Source organism: Harpegnathos saltator, unplaced genomic scaffold, assembly GCF_003227715.2.
Source record: "Harpegnathos saltator strain DR-91 unplaced genomic scaffold, Hsal_v8.6 scaffold402, whole genome shotgun sequence".
In the NCBI taxonomy this organism is placed as follows: Eukaryota; Metazoa; Arthropoda; class Insecta; order Hymenoptera; family Formicidae; genus Harpegnathos; species Harpegnathos saltator.
Genome location: NW_020230209.1, coordinates 424,767 through 445,383, shown reverse-complemented (window position 1 = coordinate 445,383; position 20,617 = coordinate 424,767). Strand labels below are relative to the sequence as shown.

The window sequence follows — 20,617 nt, the reverse complement described above, 5'->3', positions numbered from 1 at the left end:
TCTTTGCACGAGTGATTGCGAGACACAAGCGAATTAATTATTTCATATTGTTTATTCTGATCGATTTTTATACAAAATCTTTAATACTGGAAACATAAAAACTGAAATACGCCCTTTTGGATTAGGAGGGCAGAGGATAAGTCTTAATAAGCTATATTCCTTTTTTTATAATACAACATGGCTAACAAGTGCAATTTATAATTATTATTGCGATGCGAATGAGAGCCCGTCGAGAGACGGCGAGGGGAGATCCGTACGTCGTGATGATACATCACTCCGCACAGCGGTAAATTGATCATTCGATCTCTCGTTCATTCCGCTCTTAATATTATTGCAGGCAACGGTGCATTTTTTCAGGCCTAAGTTGCTTAAAATCTACGAGGGGGTCATCGAGAAATGAATCGGCGCTATTTTCTTCGGTAATTAATGATATTTTGTGACTACTTTGGATCATTATATCTCGCTCGTTGATTAGACCGCGACGAAACACATATGTATGCGTGTAACATGTTGAGGGAACAAAAAGGGAAGGAAACGTTGAATCAAACCGCGGACATATCTAATGGAGCAGAGCGGACACAACGAACAAAAAGAAATGGATCTTAATTCTAATGGAGCTTGGTAACAATCGATTCTCGTTCTCTCTTATGAGCTAAAGACTATAATAGCGAAAACGCTAGCAATCTTCAAGTCAAACTACAATCGCGGTAACTCCACTAACGATCTGTTACCGCAATACTCTATATTAATGAATATGATTAGAATATGCCACAATGTCATACATTGTGCTGTACTCTCTTTTTTTTTTTATCACTACCACATCTTCAAGAGCGAGAATATCAAGGGGTAGCGTTAACATGTGCGTACGGATATCAAGTGTGTTGAGTGTGCGGTGTGGCAAACACCTTATAACAATTAAGTATGTCTGTTAAGGATAAAACGCGTTTGACACGATCTATAATCACGGAACGGAATACTATTTACACAATTTTACCTGTTGTACAATGTAAGAAACACTTGAGGATTAATAGTTATTAAACGCGATTACTCCATCGAGTGGTTTTCTATAATTACACAGCAACAGAATTCAAGTAGAATCCTGTCGCGGATCATAAATCTAAAAAATTTGAGATTATTCGTGAAAATAACTGGAAGCACACTTTCTCGCGCGTGTATAGTTCAACCCTTAATTTGACACTATTCCTTTTTCAGAAAAATTTAAAACACACCATATACAGTACATAATTTTTCAGCGTCCGTGTGTAAAGTTGTCTTAAATAAAACTGTTATTTATATATAGAACGCGCAGGCATGTTAAAATATCTGAGATCATTGAAACTTGATCGGTCGGTTCCTCAGCTGTTTCATACGTAATAAACGAGCAGATTGAATTTCATGAAAGATTAGAGTGTCAAATTAAAAGCTAACAAAAAACCGAAAGAAAAAGAAGACTCTTATCGGTGGCAATCAGATTCGAGCGACATACAATAACACGATAGAAAAAGGAAACAATGATCTCACAAAAAGGCACTAGTATAAAATTATTAATGCGATTTAAAATATAAGAAATACAACACATAAAAAGTAGGTAGTAGCGGAAAAAAAAACAATCAGTTTCCGGAATCTAATGTGAATTCGCTGTTTAATCATGCGATCATCGAATGTTATCGAGTGTTGGCGAATTCATCGGCCCGTCATCAACGATCACCGTTTATCGCCGTTGCGTTGTCGCGCGATGAATGTATTCGAGCTCTCAATGAAATTGCGTCGTAGGGCGTATGATTAGAGAATCGCATATGGCTCTTCGATTTGAAGTGACGAGGAGTTTTACTGATTATCTCGTCGTTGACTATCTAACGTGTTTGCATCGAATAATTTCCAAGCGACATGGCACTTCATTTCGTTATGTACATCTGATATAACAAATGAGTGTGCGTTTCGCGTGCTCAGGCGAGATCGTTGTCTACCATGTTCGATCTCAGCGAATGTACTTCTTTTTCGTAAGCACGCCATCGACAACAAATGTTGTAGCTTCGCGTCTTATCTTGTAACAGTCTCGTTCTCGTAGCCTGACTGACTAATAGCTTTAAGATTGATTTATACACAATATCAACGACATGTTTGCTCTTTTCAGCGTTGAGATCTTCCTTACACGAGTACAAGGGAACAGCAAAACAAGATGACGGTACGACATTTAACGTGCTCACGAACATGTCCACTTATATGTGTGACATTAGAGGAAAATCACAACACTGATTCGAATACGTCACTGATGTATGAAGGTGTATGAATCGATCCTGAAAGAGCACAATAAAACGGTACAAATAACAAACATAATCAAAGTATACGACGGTCCTTTATTTTGCGCTCCAGGTTGTCGTCGTCGTCGTCGTCGTCGAAGTCTTCGGGACGAAAACGCTGCGCGCATGCAGCGAGCACATCGGAAAAGGACTAGGGCTTAGAAAAAAGAGAAAGGTAAGACTACTAATATTCGTTCGTCGTTCGCGATGGCGGAGCCAAAGGCTCAGCTTTCTGCCGTCACGACTGGCTCTAACGTCGCCGCTTCATCGGATTCCTCCAGCTTCTTCGTCTCTATCTTCGGCTCGATCTTCCTCTCCGCCACATTGTTTAGCATCTTCCTCGTCTCCTTATCGTCTTTCTTGCAACTGTCCTCAATTGCCTTGTTGGTAGCTTCGCTACTGCTGCTGCCACTGCCGCCGCCGCAGTCCACAGAGGGTGACTGCTCCTTTTGCCGCTTCTCAATTTCCGCTTTAAAATTGTCGATGTCCTGCTGGCTGATTTGCACGAAGAGGATGCCGTTGATGACGTTCAGCATGTCCAGCACAGAGCCCATGCTTGGTGGTTGCACTTGGATCGGCGGCAGGCTCACGCCCGACTTACCCGTGTAGATTTCGTTCATCTTCTTCTGCAATACAACCGCCTGTTGCGTCAAGTGACGAAGGCAGTCGCTGCTCTCTTTTGTCTTCTCGTGCTCCTCACCCAGCTGCTGCTTGTAGATTGCGTATGTTTCCTTCTCGTTGTTCAGCGCCGCACGGAAGTCACCCATGCAGGACTGCGTACGCGCTACCAAATGATACGACATCGCTACTTTCAGTGAACGCGCACCGTGATAACGTAGATTCAATGCCAACGCGTGCTCCAGGAAGCGCAAGGACAACTCGTACTCGCCGACAGCATGCAGAATCAGGGAAATATTGCTCTGCAAGCGGAAAACAATGTTACCGTCTGCGACTCGTGTTTTGTATTGGAGTCGTGGTTTCAATTGATTAGGGATTATTTTACTGTACTTACGTCAAGCAGGGCTACTTCCGGATGATCTTCACCGCATACCAAGAGAGCTAGGTAACGCGCTCTATACAGTAATCTCAATGATACGGATACTTGGCCGTTGGCGAATGAGTACAGGGCGAGGTGTATCTGCAAATGGAGAGGAAAGCGGAAACGTCAGTTTTGTCTTATGATCACAAATTGTTATTCTGTTTGCATTTTATATATATATATATATATATATAACTTACGTATTCTGTAATGGTGTACGGATGGTCGATGCCGTTGACTCTCTCTGACATGAGAACGGCTTTCTGTTGAGTGGCAAGCGCTTCCGCGTGATCGCCCATTATATAATTCAGACGCGCCAGCATTCTGAGACACTGTGCTATCTCAGGGTGCATAGCACCGTACACGTTGTTCAAAAGGTTCAATGCCTCGCTGATTAGTTCATATCCATCCTTTAGATATCCTTGTTGAATCTTACTCTGGCCAGTGGTGTAAAAGTTGTACGCGTCGCTGGCCTTGAAAAAGCCAGATGAGATTAAATTTTTCCTAATCTCGAAATATCAACTTTAACTCAAACTTAAAGCAAGTTAAATATTAGTTTCATTTTCAGCAAGTAATAATCTAATTTCAAACAAGTTAGAATGATTAAAAACAAGGTTAAGTCCTTTAGACCTTTGGGTACGAATTTTTGCGGACTATCCCACATTTTAAAAATCGCTGGAACCATCCCGAATATTTTTTAGATGATTGTCATTGACTCACCCTAGGATTGATATGCTTGACGACAGGGAAAATGTTCAGTATATCTTCCTCGAAGAATGTCGCCCGGTTCTTATTCTCGAAGTTATATTCGCGCAGCAATATCTGAATGCCAGTCTTAATGCAGAAACCACGCAGCAATGAGATCTTCTGTAGATGGAAATGCTCTATCGTGGCATCTAAGGACTCCGGACTCGGCGTTTCCCAGTCGTAGTAGGCCTTTAAGTCGCCTTTGATTTGCTGCCATAATGATTTAGGTGTCAAAGACGCCCACTCAACCTCGGACTGTTGCGGTCCGTTGTTCCTGCCCTTGCGTTTGTTGCGACGTTTGGCAGTTTTGCTCTGAAGCTGAAGTAAAATCACTCGTTAATTCACTCGTTAATAACACGCTAACTTAATCTATCAATCTAATTTTGTTAATGCGATACCTCCTCTAGATTTTGTTGCGGATGTATAATTTGCGCTGAGGACAGTAAGCAATTCAGAAAATGACTAACAGCCGCCGAGAGACTCATCAGCTCTGTACCCTGCAAAATAGCACGTTTACAGATTCGTAAATTCGTCTCGCGACGTTTTACACTTCGAAATATTTTATACACATGAGTTTTACAATGTATTGCTAAAAATTCTGCTATCTTACCTTTCGATTCTTAAATATTAATACCTGCATATAAGAGGTGAAAATGTGTTTAGCCGATCGAAGAATCAGCTCCGATACAGCAATATGATTAAGATACTGCAACTGCGGTACCGCGGCTAACATTGCTGCTAATTTGCCGAGATACCGGACGTTGATGCCTTTACTATGAAGAGCTTCCACCAACGTGCCACCGTCCATCGATGCCGCTGTATGGTCTAGGCATTCTCGAATCTAGAACGATATGATATCAAATTTACCTTGAAAATTAAAGGCAAAATTTTAAAAATTATTAAAAATTGAAGGTAAATTAAAGAGTTGGCAATTTAATTCTCAACTAAAGTTCAGAGAAAATATTATAATGTATTTCCCAAATGTGAATCAATGATAAGTGTAATTCTCGAATGCGACAGAAAATTAACTGGACGTTGCGTAATTCAATTCTCAATAACAAACGAACTTACGAACGTCGGCAGCTGCATCGTAAGCAGGAAATCAGCAGCATCCTTTACCAATTGTTTCTGTTTCTTCAGTTCGACGCCATTAGGATCAGGATGCTTGACGCCCGGCGAGTACACATCCGGGTTGAACCTTACATCGAATTCGGCGTCTCGCAAACTACCCACCGCTTCCGCAGCTTTTCGTACGACTTCTTTCGTGCTTTCCTCCACTGTTATCGAAAGGTGAATTTTTATTGTAAAAGCAGTTTTCCGTTAGAACAATTCTTATTTTATAATCAAATTATGAAATTCGCAGTCCCAAATATTCCTTCTCAAAATTCTTATCCGTTAAGATATTATATTATAATTAACTGTGCCACTTTATGCAAAACATTTGTGTTTAGAAAAAGTTACTTTCCTTTCCTTACAAAAAAGTTACACATACTTTCCTGTTTTTCGCCCCCCGTGATCGAGTCAGTGATGCTCTCGACGATCTTCTTAGCTTCATCAGCCTCTATCAGTGATTGGGCGCAATCTTCCTTGTTACTATCAACCGTTGTTACAGGAATAGCCGGATCTTCCTTCTTGTCATCCTAAAACCAAAATCACATCTAAGCAATATTTATGTTATCTTTTACTAATTTCGCCTCAAATTATCTGTAAGGAATACCAAAAAAGGTGACGATATGTAAAAATATGACTTTAAAAAATAAAAAATATAGTTTAGAAAAATACGTTTATCTTAGCAGCCGTTTCTTTCTCCTTCTGAGACCTCCTAGCTGACGTGAGCTGTTGCAGATGAACAGCCGCGTGCTTGATGAACTGAACGTATCGTGCTTCAACGAACGAGTCTATCAGTTCTTGACGTAGACAAGCCAATCTGTGCTTGTGCTCGACCGGGAATCCGAGAGCTCGCGCTTCCTTGCTCAGCTCTACGCCTTCCACTGCACGGAAAAAATATTCCTTCGAATAAGAAAGACTAACGTACGACGCGCCTTGAGATATTCCGACCGCATGTTTTTGCCCTTTGACTCACATTTGAGGAAATTCACGTCAGGCGGAAAGGTCCTCAATAGATCTAGCACGTAATGTCGCGAGTCGTTGCCGATTATTCCCTTGCATTCCACACTGCTGCAGAGTTCAACTTCCTCACCGGCATCGTTGATTACCTTGTGCGGGAGAATCTTCAGCTGCTGCCCGGCCTTGTTCAGCTAAACACGAAACAACGCGATACAGATCTCGCTTGCACATCCTTTGTATCTTGCTTTATTTACCAATTCAAGATATTTCGGGTGTGTGAGTACAGTCTTGCCGAAGTCGATCGATCCGTATACTACCGACTGCTCTTGCTCACGCTCTAATATACCCGGTATAATGGATTGTGCGGTGACGCGGTAGCCTCTAAGGAGATACAATTCATGGGAGATAAGTTATGACATCTTAAAAGCTATATCGACGAAGATTATTAGCAACACTAGAAAAGTACTTCGACGCACCTGTAATCAATGACAACGGTGCCGAGGGTATACAGACCAGGTAGATCAACAGCTGCGTAGACTCGAACACCTTGTAAATCATTGCGAGGCGCAACGAAAGCCGCAGCGTCGCCACCTAATTCTTTGTAGTGATCCCGCACGTCGAAGCCAAGTGAAAAGAAGATATTGTTCCAGATGAACATTTGCATTTTAGCTTCCTCCCCGGGATTAATTGCCATCACGTTACCATCGATGACAGCCACCGCCCCGCGAGTTGCAGCGGCCACAAAGTCGCTGTGGACCTAAATAACACGTAGGAACAAAGCATTTAATGTGATCAAGGATTACAGAATCATTGGAGGATTATCATATCTTTATCATCTAAAACTACAAAAAACGTTCAGAATGATTTCATAATAATATACTTGATGATATTTGAAGCTATTGTATAATTTTTGTCACTACTTTACAGCTATTGTGCTGTAATCTCTCTCCTTCGTTTTAATGAAAGTTTATCTTTCTTACTCGCTTTAAACGAAGAGCGACGGGCGACGTACCTTGAAAATGGCACGCTCTCGCAGTAATCTCTCGGGAAGATTTTTACGTGGTAACTCCCTCGTGGTCTGCAACTCCTCGTTCCAATCGCGAGTTTGTCCGGGGATATGTTCCTCGTATCCCAGTTTCGACGAGAACGCTAAAGTAGATGAAGAGAAATTGTTTAAGCCCAACTTATCTCATCTGTTCTTCCATAAATATCATTAATTTATTGGCGCTTCCCAATGACTAAATTAAGACAAATTTCATACTTTACTTGTGGAAGACAGATTCAAATTTGACGAGAGAACGTACTGTCTTCCGCGCGAATGGCATCGATGGTATGCTCGATTTGCGGCGCGCTCCATGCGTAAAGCTGATACGGTGTGGCCACTCGTTCGAAAGGATGCCTCTGAGTCCTACGTCGTTGCATGGCGGCAAATCCTCGCTTGAACGCTGGGCTCAATTGGTTCAGCAGTTCGATAAGACTGTGACACAGGTGACTCGGCGTCGCCGGCTTCGGGTTGAATACTTCTTTGGTCGATTGGTTGACGAAAAATCCTCTGGCACATGCAGTCAGGTAATACTGTTTGTCTTCCAAAGTGACTACGTGCAGGTATATCAAATCGCCGTGGAGCTTTCTGTGACCGGGCGGTGGATTCCATCCTGACGTTGTTAGAACCTGGAGAAGAATGAAAAGACGGAACTTAGAAGCTATCCGACTTCACACAGAATAAATCATGTTATACTAACTTTTAAACATGGCGGACACTTCTGCTCCTTCGCTTGCGGCTGCAACGGTAACAGCGGCCTGTCCTTGCAACCAGGTATAATATAATCCGGTGGTGTGCAATCAACAGAGTCCGCCCGGGTCTTTTTCTTCTCCAAGATATCGCCGTTCGTGACTATGTTGAGAAACGACAAGCTGCTGCACTCCACGCCGTTGTAAGCGTCCGCTGGATCCACCGACTTGAGCAAGTCGCGCACATGTCGCACATGTATGCGCGCCTCTCGCATCGTGTACGGCTCCTCCACCACTTTGATGATCGAGCCATCCTTTAGGCCTTCGATGTTCTTCAACTCGGCGAAATTGTCCAGCGTGTTGCCGTCCATTTGCAACGAGAAGCACGTACGATGGCACGTGTCTTCGCGATCCATGAGTAGTTGGTGAATTTCCTGAGGAAAGAGAGCAGGATCACACACGTCGGTAAAAAAAAAAAGTCCCATCATTACATCACATTACACTACCGGGACCATTGTTATCAAGATCTCTTGGAAATATTTATCACAATATGCGGAGACACATGCGAGAATTCTTCATCGTTAAAAAACCAACCATTACCTGCACGAGCTCCATGCTCGACACCTGGATATCGAAAGGCTCGGAACCAGGGCTGACGATCTTGACGGTAAAACCCATGTCCTGAATGAAGACAACCTCCTGTTCGTTCGTGGCATCTTTTTCCTTGTCGGTATCCGCGTCCTTCTCATTCTTATCACTATTCTTATTGTCCTTCTCCTTCTCACTCTCCTTAGTCGCCTCGACTTCTCCCTTCTCGACAACGTTCTCCGTGGCTGTGCTCGTACTACCGCTCTCTTCCACCTCCTTTTTCACTTCTGCAAACAGCAATAATTATTATTAAGCACCAATGCGATTATAAATGAAACGATAAATTGTACATTTCACCGCAGACGCTCATTCAATCGATCGCTGCAGTTGCATCTCTCATCAATGTGTGCAATTATTACAGCTTGCTCTAGGCCAGGGGTTCCCAACCGGGGATGCGAAAAAACATTCTTGGGGGTACGAGGAAAAGTGACTGTAATTAATAACGATTAAGATGAATTCTGGAATAATCCGACATTTTTACCATCAAATTAAAAAAAAATGTTATTAAAATTATATATATGTTTTACGTATCTGTACGTATATATTCGTTACGTATCACTATGCGAAGCTTGATACCATAATATAATAATTTTATAATATCAAAATGACAGTTAATTTCTATAAAACAATACTATGCAATAATAAATTATTATAAATTAACTTCTTATCTTAAAACCCTGACAACTAATTTTTACCATAAAACATACGAATAATTTTTTGTTCGTAGGGGGTGCGAAGGTTCATTGATAGAAATTTCTAGGGGTGCGAAATACAAAAAAGGTTGGGAAATCCTGCTTCTAGGTAAAGATGAGAAGAAAGCCGCGCGGGTACTGAGTCGAGTTGGGGGAACAAAGTACAAAACAATTTCGGTAAATCGCGCGTGTGTGAAGAACTCATTCTCGCCATGACACTGAAAGGGGGTTGCAACGCGCTCGGTAAGGATATAAATACATCGGGGACTCGAGTCCCGTGTTGTTACAGACGCACTCTCCAGCTACTCGTCGCATTCACCGATGCGCTTATAAATAAAGCGACAAAGTAAATAGTACGCATCGAAATGCCGTGCTATTTATATTTAGCCTGTATTAGCGATATGCATCGATTTCGTGGCGAGAAGATCGCGTTTGTCGGATCGTCGGTGACGATCAGTCGTTCGATCTGCGAGAGACAATGTCCGATCCCTTCGAGTCAAATTTTCGAGTCGGTCAGTCGCGCGTGTCTCGGCTTTTTACGCTTTTGGATTTTATTTTCCATCTCGATCGAGTTACGTATACGCGGCGTTCCACGAATATCTGTGGCCTCAGTCATAGGCACGATAGTGCGACTGATAAGAAGATTATTTCATCATTCATGCGAGTATTATACAACTGCCGGGACATTTATATATTCTCCAAGAAAAACAGTTTCACGGACGCGCAAGTGAGGTGTAAAGAGAATCCGAGAAGCGCCACAATTGGAATTTGTAAAAATAGCACTCAGTCACTCTCTTAACAAATCCCGTTTTGTTTCATCTACGCTTTTCAAATAACGTCCTCGAGCGACGGAAACGGTATATATCTTCAGTGAGAAGACACCAAAAACCTACACGTGGATCGTTCGCTTCCTACTTTTTTCTGGTTAATCGATAATAGTTAACGATACACGGCTGATGTTCTATGATCTTATCGTCGTGCTATCGCATGCCGTTTGTGAGCATAAAGTCTGCAGCGAAACGCATTACCTTTACGATGCGTGTAACCGGACCTAGATAAGATGTGCTATCGCCGAGTCTCCTACGAGCAGGGAAGAGCTATTTAGCGATATCGCTTTACCAATATCGAGTTTCGGAAAATTAAAACTCGTCAAAGCAATACGCGAACTGCGCAACAGGTAATAATGACATTCATGGCTGGCTCGGCCGACAAGTAGCGGAGGGAACTGAAATTGCACGTTTTATCGGCTTAAAGGTGACTCTGGTCGCAGACTTCGCCGGATTCTTCGCCCGTCGTATATTCATTAACGCAGCGTCGATAAATGAACGCACCCCATCAGCGTTTCATTCACGACTGATGCGAGAGGCGCGCAAACGCTTGTAATATCATTCACGGAACACCGCCCACCCCATTCTGATGCCCATTATACCGTTGATGAGCCGCGCTTTTCTCGCTCTACGCCGTTAAGCCGTCGCTTAATTTAATCACGGGCGCCTTGCCCGCCGCGGAATCGCGCCGACGTGTCATTATCATTCGTTGACCCTTACGCGCAGATGCAGCGAGGAAACGATTGATTGTACGCTCGCAAATCGCTCGCATTCAGCCGAGACCAATTATCAAGCTCCTTTCTTGTCGATACAAGAAACAGAACGAGCAGTTCGCCGTCGCGATAGTAGCACGATGTGAAACAAATATTAACACTTTGACGTCCGCAACGTGTGACCAAAATTTTTTGTCTGGCGTCGGTAGGTCTCGTGTAGATCTTACCGCCTGTTTTTCGACCGGCGTTTTTCGAGAGATCATAAAATGTTTTGTTTTACTAATCTCAATATCAATAATAATTTAATAATAATAATTTAATATCAATATCTCAATATCTCGGCATTTGTTCGATAGCTTTACACGCCGCGACACCAACATGATGTCGCCGGCATTTGCGTGAAAATTTTCACATGACACCAAAGTGGTGTCACCGGACGGCATAGTGTTAAGGGGGGAATTACGTGCTATTTCATGGCTATTTTTTTTAACAGAATTATTATTAACAGAATAATTAATAACAGAACAGAACGAATTTTTTTTCACAGAAACGGTAAGATCAATGGACTTGAAATTTTCGCAGTATATTCATTAATGTTCAAAGTATAAAATAAATTTGTTACTACCTATGTGGAAAGTGTGTTCATTAACGTATTCAAAGTATAAAATAAATTTTATTGAATCACAAGAACCGATCTAATTTGCAATTATAGATAAAAATGCAGTCATTCGTTTGCGAGTTCTATGTTTGCTGTCGACATGATTCCAGGCCTCTCACTACTCTGAAATCAAAAAATGAGAAAGATTTTTAGAATATACGGTTGCCATTATAGAACCGTACCAAAATGAAGGCAGTGAAGCCAAGTTTGGAAAATAATGACTGTACAAAAATAGTATCAAAAATGAAACTTTTTTCGACTTGTAATCATGTTTAAAGAAATGAATAAAATAAAATATAACTGTGTTCGAGGTAGGGGCGCGAAAACTACATGTCTACTATATATTGTGTAAAAGTTTCAAGTTATTCGGTTCAGTAGTTTTTGCGCAATCGTGTCGACAGTTTAAGAAAATGGTGTTTCCAGATAAACGCATCTAATGTTTTATATATACTTTCCATATAGATAGCAACAAATTTATTTTATACTTTGAACATTAATAAATACACTACATAATTACACTACTACTAATGAATACATTACATAACAATTTCAAGTTCATTGATCCTACCGTTTCTGTTAAAAAAAATTCATAAAAATAGCCTTGAAAATGGAATTATTGCTCTGCATGTAATTCCTCCCTTAAGTGAAGAGAGAGAAAGGTTCCAAATGTACTTCGCTTCTCGGACACGTCGTTTCCAAAATTCTACAGCAGGGTTTCCCAACCTTTTTTGTATCTCGCACCCCTAAAAATTTATTAATGAACTTTCGCACGCCCTACAAAAAAAAATTATTCGTATATTTTATGGTAAACATTAGTCTTAGTTAGGGTTTTAAGGTAAGAAGTTAATTTATAATAATTTATTATTATATAGTATTGTTTTATAGAAGTTAACTATAATTTTAATATTATAAAATTATTATTCGTGGTATCAAGCTTCGCTTGTGCTTAGTGATATGTAATGAATGTATACGTACAGATACAGAAAAATATATAATTTTAATAACATTTTTTCTAATTTGATGGTAAAAATGCCGGATTATTCCAGAATGGATCCATCCTAATCATTATTAATTATAATCACTTTTCCTCGCACTCCCAAGAATGTTTTTTCGCACCCCCAGGGGGTGCGAGCATCCCTGGTTGGGAACCCCTGTTCTAGTAGTATTTTGAAGTTGACGGTCCGTTGAGAAAGAAGAAAGTCACATCGATCAATTAGAAAGTCCGTAATAGCCGAATGTAAGCTCAAAGGTAGAAGTGGACTCGATCTCTCTCTCTATCTAGTGTTTACAGCTAAATATAGAGACCCAGGGGGGAAGGGGGGGGTAGTGTCACGCAAGTACTTATGCGTGTGAGTTACGTGCGAGTTTCACCGGCGTCGAAGATCGATTTACACTTTAGGCCTGGAAGAGGACGAAAGCGCGAGCAGCTGTGTCGACTTAACGATTAAGTACGTCCGAGGGATGTTGATCGTTCGCAGCGTATCATGCGTCACAACAACGCCGCCGATAACCCTCACTTATCAATATGTGCTTCTTACCAATTCTGCCCCACTATTATTCCCACGAGTGAAAACACGCGCTTGTAGAGCGGCTCGACCTTTGCTTCTTGCATTTGACGCTTTCAGCTAGACGCTAACTCGTTACTAACTTGTTACATTCGACGCTCATCGATTGCGGTACAAACAAATAAAATACTAGACTTAGATATTTTGCGGCGCAACGACGCCGATATTATGATGTAAATCGCCTCGCGCGGTCACTAGGTTGCATTTTTAATGAGCGCATCGGGAATACGCTTTGCTCTTTTCATCAAAGGAAATTTATTCCCCTCGCCTTGAGTCGCTTGAAAAGACCGATAGCATAACTATCGTCGCGACATATCGGTTTTCACAGATTAAGGCGAAGGAATACATTGTCCGTCGCGACGATAAAACCGAATTCTTTCTCTTCCACATGAAAATCGTATGTATTGCGAAGTTTATCATAAATATCGAAGTTGCGACACGCTGGGTCCCCTCGAAACATCTCAACAAACACTGATGTAATCGACGCTCGCCCTAAATCTCAATGTTGCATCAACGATCAGCCCCGAGAGAGACAACATTCTGTCTCGATGTTTTCCATCATGGGAGCTTTAGCTGGAGACGCATTACGTAAACGCGGCGCGTTGTGCAGCACGTGTGCGTCCGCAGTATACCCTGGCGGCGCGTGCGGCGATCTATAGATCTATAAATGATTGTTCCTAAGCGGAGCGAAATTCTCCTCTCGAGCGCGATGAAGAATTTGCCATTCCTATTACAACCCCCGGAAGGGTGTTCGACCGCTGCGAGGTTTTCGTCTTATCGCCAGCCTACGCGTCACGCTCTCTTCTTCGTACAATGCTAATCGTTCTAATCGCGAGCTGCCAGTGTCGAACGAGACCTCCGATATCCTCGGTCTCCCGGAGCGATCTGCCCGTTCTCCCGGAGCGATCTGCTCGTTCTTCACTGACACTTGAGGGAGTTTACGACCTGGACAAATGAGACGATCTGAATTATTTATCAGACAGGCTATATTACTGACCCGAAGGGCCAAATGCCAAGGCTACGTTCGCTCTCTGTAATTGCGTGTCGTTTCACCTGCCGGCGAGTGCCCTCCGAGAGAGCGGCTGATTGTGTCGCTCGGACTAGAGCATGACTCGTCACAAAAAGTGTCGCCGGCGCACGCGTTCGCTCCCGCGAGAAATCCGCTTTCGCCGGCGGCTGGAAAAGAAATTCGTCTGCTAGGACGGCTCTGCTCCTCTAACGCGAATGCGTCTTCTGCTGGCCCTCCCGCCACCGCCTCCTCTCGCGATATGGCGGCTCACATGACCCCGTGTGCGCCGAGATTCGCGCAATTCGCGAGGTTACATAACGCGCCTCGTCGTGCTCACCGTCTCGCTCCCACTAGCGCCTTCCCTCGCTCGCGTTCTCGCTCGCTCGATCGAGGCCGGCTCCGCGCGTTCGACTGCACGACAAATTGAACGGACGAACGACGACCCGGGGGAGCCACAAAGAGAGACGCGACGCCGACGACCACGACGTCGTCCTGTGGGTGGGTTAGTCGTCGCCGTCGTCGTCGAGAAATTACATAACTCGAGCACGTTAGAACGCGCGACGCTCTCCTCGATTAACCTTAAAAAGAGATAAAGAACGCAGTATCGCGCGAGCGAGAGAACGTTCCTTCTCTCTCTCGGCACTCACCGGTTGTCTCCTTGGCAGTCTCGTGTTCCTGTTCGCTGCTTAGAAGGGGAATCTTCGCGTTGTCTCCGCCGGTCTCCGAGGTCTCGATCTGTGCACCTAATGCCATTTCCAAGTAGTCGACAACGATGACGACAACGACGACGGCGACAGCGATGAGAAAGGAGAAGACGCAGGCAACGACAACCTATATGATATATACTCGATCTCTTCTCCCTTTCCTTGGGTCACCTCTTTCAGCACCGACAACTCCTCTGTTCCTTTTCCCCGATTCAACGGACACGCGCACGCACACTTTCGAATCGTCCGTTCCAGTGCCGATCGGAGGAGAGCGCCGACGTTCGAGTCACTTTTTTACAGGACGATACACTGCACTGTTCAGCGCGCGCGCTCGGTCTCGCGGTCAGCACGTGCGTTTCGAACGGAGTACAAGGCCTGCGACGACTGCCGTGATTGGCCCATCGAAACGGCCGCGATTGGCTCACTCGGGTAATCATGATTGGCTCACCGCGCGAGGCTGCGACGTCGTCATTGGTTCGTTATCGTTCGCTCGGCCGATGACCGTTCTACGACGCAATACGGTCTGTACTTTTCTTCTGCACCGCTGCAATGGTGTAATAAGTTAAAGTGAGACAAGTATACCGGGTGTTTCAGACCATCCGGGTCACCGGGATCGACCCGTTTCGTTAACGGGATATTTTAGAGAAAAATATTTCAGACAAAAGTCGTAGGGCTTCAGAGGAATTCTGAATTATTTACTGACTCTATTTACTGACGCTATGAATTTGACCTTGGGATAACCTTGAAAAGTCCAGTCAAGATCAACATAAAAATCTGAAATGGAAACCGCGATTATTTATTACACCGTTTTCTTCCACCAATTAATTTGAACAACTTTTGTCTAAAATATTTTTTCATTTGTCTAATATTTTTCTAGATATTGAAGGAAAACTTGATAACTTTTTCAATATTTAACTTACGATACCTCGCTAACTAGTTGTCGGAAGAAAAAGTGGTACTAGACTTTTTTGCTCTATATTTAGTCTCAAGAATATATTTTTACAATAGCGCCCTGACTTTTATCAACTTGCTGATTTTTGGAAATTTCAAAATCAACAAATTGACCAAATTCAGGGCGCTATTAGAACAATATATTCTTGAGACTAAATAGAGCAAAAAAGTCTAGTACCATTTTTTCTTCTGACAAATAGTTAGCGAGATATCGTGAGATAAATATTGAAAAAGTTATCGTTTTCCTTAAATATCTAAAAAGATATTAGATAAATAAAAAAATGTTTCAGATAAATAAAAAAATGTTTCAAGAGTTGTTCAAATTAATTGCTAGAAAAAGATGATGTAATAAAAAATTGGGATATTTATTTAAGATTTTTATGTTGATCTTGACTGGACTTTTCAAGGTTATCCCAAAGTCAGATTCACAGCGTCAGCAAATAGATCCTTTGAAGCCCTACAACTTTTGTCTGAAATATTTTTCTCTAAATTGTCGCGTTAACGAACAAATCGGGTGACCCGGATGGTCTGAAACACCCGATATACTTGTCTCACTCGAACTTATTGCACTTAATGCAGCGGTGCAGAGGAAAAGAACAAACCTATAGTCGCTTCGGGTCAAGCTGAACTTCCAACGAGCTTGGTCGATACGAGCGACGTTCTCCAGACGCAACGCTCTCTAAACGCTCACGGGCCAATCAGAAGTCACATTCACGCATCGATAACAAGATCGACGAATTTCGCGCGATGTGTATGCGCTCAGCGCCGACAGATGGCGCGGAGAGCCCCGTTGCCGGAGTCCCGTTTGCTCGGTTCCTCTCCGTGGGAAGAGCGAACGCTGGAAGGTCGCCATGTTGCTGGTGTCGAATGCGTCCGTCGAGAGACAACGGTGCGAGAGCTAGTGTGTTTTTCGGAGTTCCGTAAGACGCGCGCGTCTCTGACGTAACGTGCTCGTTCGCTCTCATCGTCGCGCGCGGCGGCGTCCTAGGATACTCCTCGCGCCGAGGAGTAGTGCACACCCCCGAGCCGGCTGTCGTGTTCCCGTTCCCGGTGTGCCGTTGACATCCTGCGCGTCTGAGCCGGAACGCGCAAGCGACGGGCGAGAGGGAGGTCGCTATAATGTGTGCCGGAGCGGCGGCCGCGCGTCGCCGTCGTCGTTGCCGCGGAGGACGTCGAGGAGGCAGCAGCGTGGAGGCAGCGCGCAGGACGAGCCACGGCGCCGCTACGTCGACGGTAATCCGACGCTACGTCGGCCGACGTGAATGAGAGGACACGGCCCGCGTCTTCGTGCGCCAGCGGAGGCGCTGCGAGCATCGCTCACGGTGTGCTGATCTCGCCTGTACACGCGAGGTACGTAGCCGCGATAGCGGCGCGGCGTTTCTCCTCGCGATATATACAGCTTCATCCGATTTATCGGCTCCCTCCTCTCCGTGCGCGTTCCCGAGAATCCTCTCGCGCTCTCACGCCATCGCGTCGCGAAACTGTATCCTCCTTCGAACGGGTTGCTCTGCCATTGCTGTGTCGCTCGCTTGCTCGCTCGCTCGCTCGCTCGCTCGTTCGTTCGTTCGTTCGCTCGCTCGCTCGCCCACGAACGCGCTTCACGTTGCGGATCGCCGATCGGACATACGGTATACGAGCGTGGCGCGTCCGCGAGTGTGCCGCGGGCTCCTGCGTCGCCGTCTACCTGGGAAATGCATGTAAGTGTGCTCGATGCGATCTCACGCGCTTCCGCCTTCCTTTCATAGCTTTTTAAAGCTCATTCGCTTTAAGCGAGCATACGACTTGCCCGACGAGTCCTGTCTCGTTCTCGATCGAGCGCGCGTCAACGGCAACGGCCGGACGCGATTCGATGTCGGGCATTTAATTCTTTCTCGCAGACTTTCGCGGACGTTGAGTCGGGAGGAACTCTGCGTTGACGGGAAATATGGGGAAAAATACGCGCGCGCGCGCTCGCTCGCGCGAGGAGGGTACGTGTGTGTGTGTGTGTGTGTATGTGTGTGTGTGTGTGTATATGTGTGTGTGTGTGTGTATGTGTGTGCAAGTGTACCGCATTGTCAGATCGTAAACAGTGGTTTTCATCCAGCGTTCTCCAGCGCGAAATCGAGTCGAAAGCAGCACGAATGACGAAGCGAAGTCGAAGCGTGCGTATACGTCAGTTTCCTCGGAGACGACGGCCGCGTACGCGTGACTCCGCGACCGTTCGTCGGAAGCGGCCGCCGATGCGCGCAATGACGGATATGTGCCGCGATAATAGACGGAGGTTTTGCAACACCGTCTGTTAGACACGATAAACGCAAATCGCGAACGTTAGGGAATTTTTGCGGTACCGTCTCTCAGATACGATAAACATAAATTATGAATGTTATTAGGGAGTTTTTTGCAATACCGTCTCTCAGATACGGTAAACGTTAATCGTGAATACTATTGGTCGCGTTATTTCTGAGCGAATAACGTTCACGATTTACCTTTACCGTATCTAAGAGACGGTGTTGCAAAAGTTCCTTAATCGCTCAGAAATAACGTCGCAGTGCACGCGACCAAATGGCATTCACGATCAACGTTTACCGTATCTGAGAGACAGTGGGGAGTTTTTGCAATACCGTCACTCAGATACGGTAAATCGTGAATGCTATTGGTTGCGTACACGGCGACGCTATTTCCGAGCGAATAACGTTTACAATTTACGTTTACCGTATCTAAGAGACGGTGTTGCAAAAACTCCTTAATCGCTCAGAAATAACGTCGCAGTGCACGCGACCAAATGGCATTCACGATCAACGTTTACCGTATCTGAGAGACAGTGGGGAGTTTTTGCAATACCGTCACTCAGATACGGTAAATCTTGAACGCTATTTTTCGCGTACATGGCGACGTTATTTCCGAGCGAATAACGTTCGCGATTTACGTTTACCGTACATTGAGGGATGATATTGCGAAAACTCCCCGTTAAGCGGGAACTCGCGTTGTACACGTGTGTACTACGGTATATACACGATACATAGTACGTGGTACATACGTAGAATGCACCGAGCGGAGGCACGTGCGTGCGCGGTGCTAATCGCAACATTGCGAGCTCCATTCGGCGACGCGAGACGCGACGTTTCGCGAGTCGATCCGCGCACGCGAGAGCCGTGAGAACGTGAGCGTTCGCGTGATCGATGTCGTTGAATTAATTAATCGTAACCGCGACCGCGACAATGCCGCGCCGCGTGAAGTTGGCGCGAGTCGCTGGAGAGCGCGTTTTCGTTCTTCTCTTCCTTCGCCTTCGAGAGCTCTGTGTACTTCCACACGCGCTGGAATCGGATCGTCGAGCGGGCTCTCGAGTCGATCGAACTTATCGTTCGATGGGTGTGGCTTGTGTGCGCGTACTTTTTTTGCTTCGACATTCGAGATAAGTTTCGCGACGCTACAACGCAGATGCGCGCGACAGATTGCGTGCGAGCGAACGGCGCGTCGCGTCGTGCGCGTCGCTCACCGTTTCCGATCAGACGGCCGACATTGCCCGCTCGAGAAAAATTGTCGGCGGAAAAGCGCGAGAGGGGGCCGCACTCCGAGGAGAGGAAACAACTCGGGGGGAAAATTGCCCGCGAGCGAGCGAGTCTCCTCGCCGTCACCTCCGATGATTATTGCACCGGACCGGACGATGCAGCTGGCCGTCGCGGTCTCGTATTTCGCAGACGCGCGTCTGCACGCGACGCTGTCTCGCCGAGAGCTCCTTTTCATCTTCCGTTGGCGCGGAACGACGAAGACCGCTCGAAGCGCTCGCGCCGCGCGGTTCACGGGAGCCGCCCGTCGAATTTGAAAATTTGAAAATTGCCCGATCGCTGTAATGTATATCTCGCATGTGTTCGCTTTCAGGAAAAGGCGCAATGGCTGACGACCGAAATAACCACCGGAGCTTCGTCAGGCAGTCGCACGTGGTGAGTTACGCCGCCTGTGTTCCCTAATCGCCGATAGACAGAGGCGGCCGGCCAATGCGGTGGCGGACGATTAACGGCGAGCGTTTTCGCGGACGGATACGCGATACGCGATCGGCCGCGCCATATCCCGCGGCGACGCGGAATCCTCGCGGTAATTTTAGAAAAGCTGGAGAGAGAAAGAGAGAGAGAGAGAGACGCGCGAAAAGAGAGGGAACGCGGCCGAAATACATCCGCGCGTCGTATTCGCGAATACGAGCACGTGGTTGAATCCTCTCTTTCTCTCTCTCTCTCGCTCGCTCGCTATCTCTCCTCGACGAGCGCGAATTTTTAGCCGGAATGCGCTCCTCCGATACTTGGCCGTTGCCGCGGTCTCGTCTCGCGAGCAACGGTTCTCAACCCGCCAATCGGGAAACCCTCCGCCCCCTCTCCTCTCCTTGAGAATCGACATGCTCCAGCTGCATTTCCGCCAAACAAAACGTCGGCACTCGCTCATCGGGATTCCCTTGCTGGCTCCAACTGACGACGACGACGACGATGACGCGTTTGAGAAATTAGACGCTCTCGCTGATCTATTTGACGAATGAGGAGACAAGGACGAAGCAAGCAACCTCGCGGTTTCCTACGTTGTCGTCGTCGAAAATTGACCGGTCGCATATCCGATGCGTACGCGATTCGACCGGCTTGTTGCGCTCGTTCCTCGCTCGGCGGGAGAGATAAATCGCCGGCCGCAGGGCGACCGGGGATCCCTCGATGATTTTCGACGTAAACCATCTCGAGAGAAGGAGAGAGTGCGGTAAACCACTCCGGTTGCGGTAGCAAACGCGCGGTAGCAGTTTGCATAAATAAGCAGCTTAAAAATAGTCCGCCGAGAGAGTGTTATGCCGCAGAGCAAATAAAGCATTTTTCAGCGCGAGCGCGCGAGCGCTCACGCTGTTTAAGGATACAGTGTCGACAGGGTGATTTCTCGCGCGTTCTCACCGAGACACGGAGATATCGCTCGCAGGTCGCAGCCGGAGGCGGACGGACGGACGGACGCGTGGGTTTCC

The 20,617-nt window shown here is 45.6% G+C and overlaps 2 protein-coding genes across 11 annotated transcripts in view; one reads left to right on the top strand and one right to left on the bottom strand.

Moving 5' to 3' along the window:
* Positions 1–33: 33 nt before the first annotated feature.
* Positions 34–15,071, bottom strand: clu (clustered mitochondria protein homolog). Of its 4 annotated transcripts, none has more exons than XM_011142174.3 (17): positions 14,644–15,071; positions 8,485–8,759; positions 7,896–8,318; positions 7,458–7,824; positions 7,166–7,302; positions 6,630–6,910; positions 6,408–6,534; positions 6,170–6,344; positions 5,869–6,077; positions 5,579–5,726; positions 5,158–5,363; positions 4,697–4,927; positions 4,485–4,583; positions 4,060–4,404; positions 3,540–3,812; positions 3,313–3,438; positions 34–3,220 (listed from the first exon to the last, which is right to left on the bottom strand). In XM_011142174.3, exons 1-17 carry the CDS (start codon positions 14,747–14,749, stop codon positions 2,525–2,527), a joined length of 4,224 nt encoding a protein of 1,407 aa, XP_011140476.1. In that variant the 5' UTR covers positions 14,750–15,071; the 3' UTR covers positions 34–2,524. The 4 variants fall into 4 exon arrangements, with proteins under 4 accessions (XP_011140476.1, XP_011140478.1, XP_025156873.1 ...); XM_011142176.3 differs by having other exon boundaries at positions 4,721–4,927; XM_025301088.1 differs by lacking the exon at positions 14,644–15,071 and adding an exon at positions 14,334–14,557.
* Positions 15,072–16,497: 1,426 nt separating this feature from the next.
* The window catches only part of RhoGAP19D (Rho GTPase activating protein at 19D), a 28,154-nt gene continuing 24,034 nt past the window's right edge, over positions 16,498–20,617 (top strand). For 4 of the 7 annotated variants that reach the window (XM_025301111.1, XM_025301110.1, XM_025301112.1 and 1 more), the window contains exons 1-2: positions 16,502–17,001; positions 19,510–19,571. In XM_025301111.1, the coding sequence (XP_025156896.1) occupies positions 19,521–19,571 (51 nt within the window). In that variant the 5' untranslated portion in view covers positions 16,502–17,001; positions 19,510–19,520. Of the gene's footprint in view, positions 17,002–19,509; positions 19,572–20,617 lie in introns of all 7 variants that reach the window. The other 3 variants (XM_011142168.3, XM_011142164.3, XM_019841751.2) reach the window with 2 other exon arrangements.

Coding starts and splice junctions, on each gene's coding strand:
- clu (XM_011142174.3), bottom strand. CDS start 14,749: ATGGCATTAGGTGCACAGATCGAGACCTCGGAGACCGGCGGAGACAAC. Junction 4,405..4,484: donor CGCAACAAAATCTAGAGGAG/GTATCGCATTAA, acceptor ATTTTACTTCAG/CTTCAGAGCAAAACTGCCAA. Junction 3,813..4,059: donor TCAAGCATATCAATCCTAGG/GTGAGTCAATGA, acceptor GGCTTTTTCAAG/GCCAGCGACGCGTACAACTT.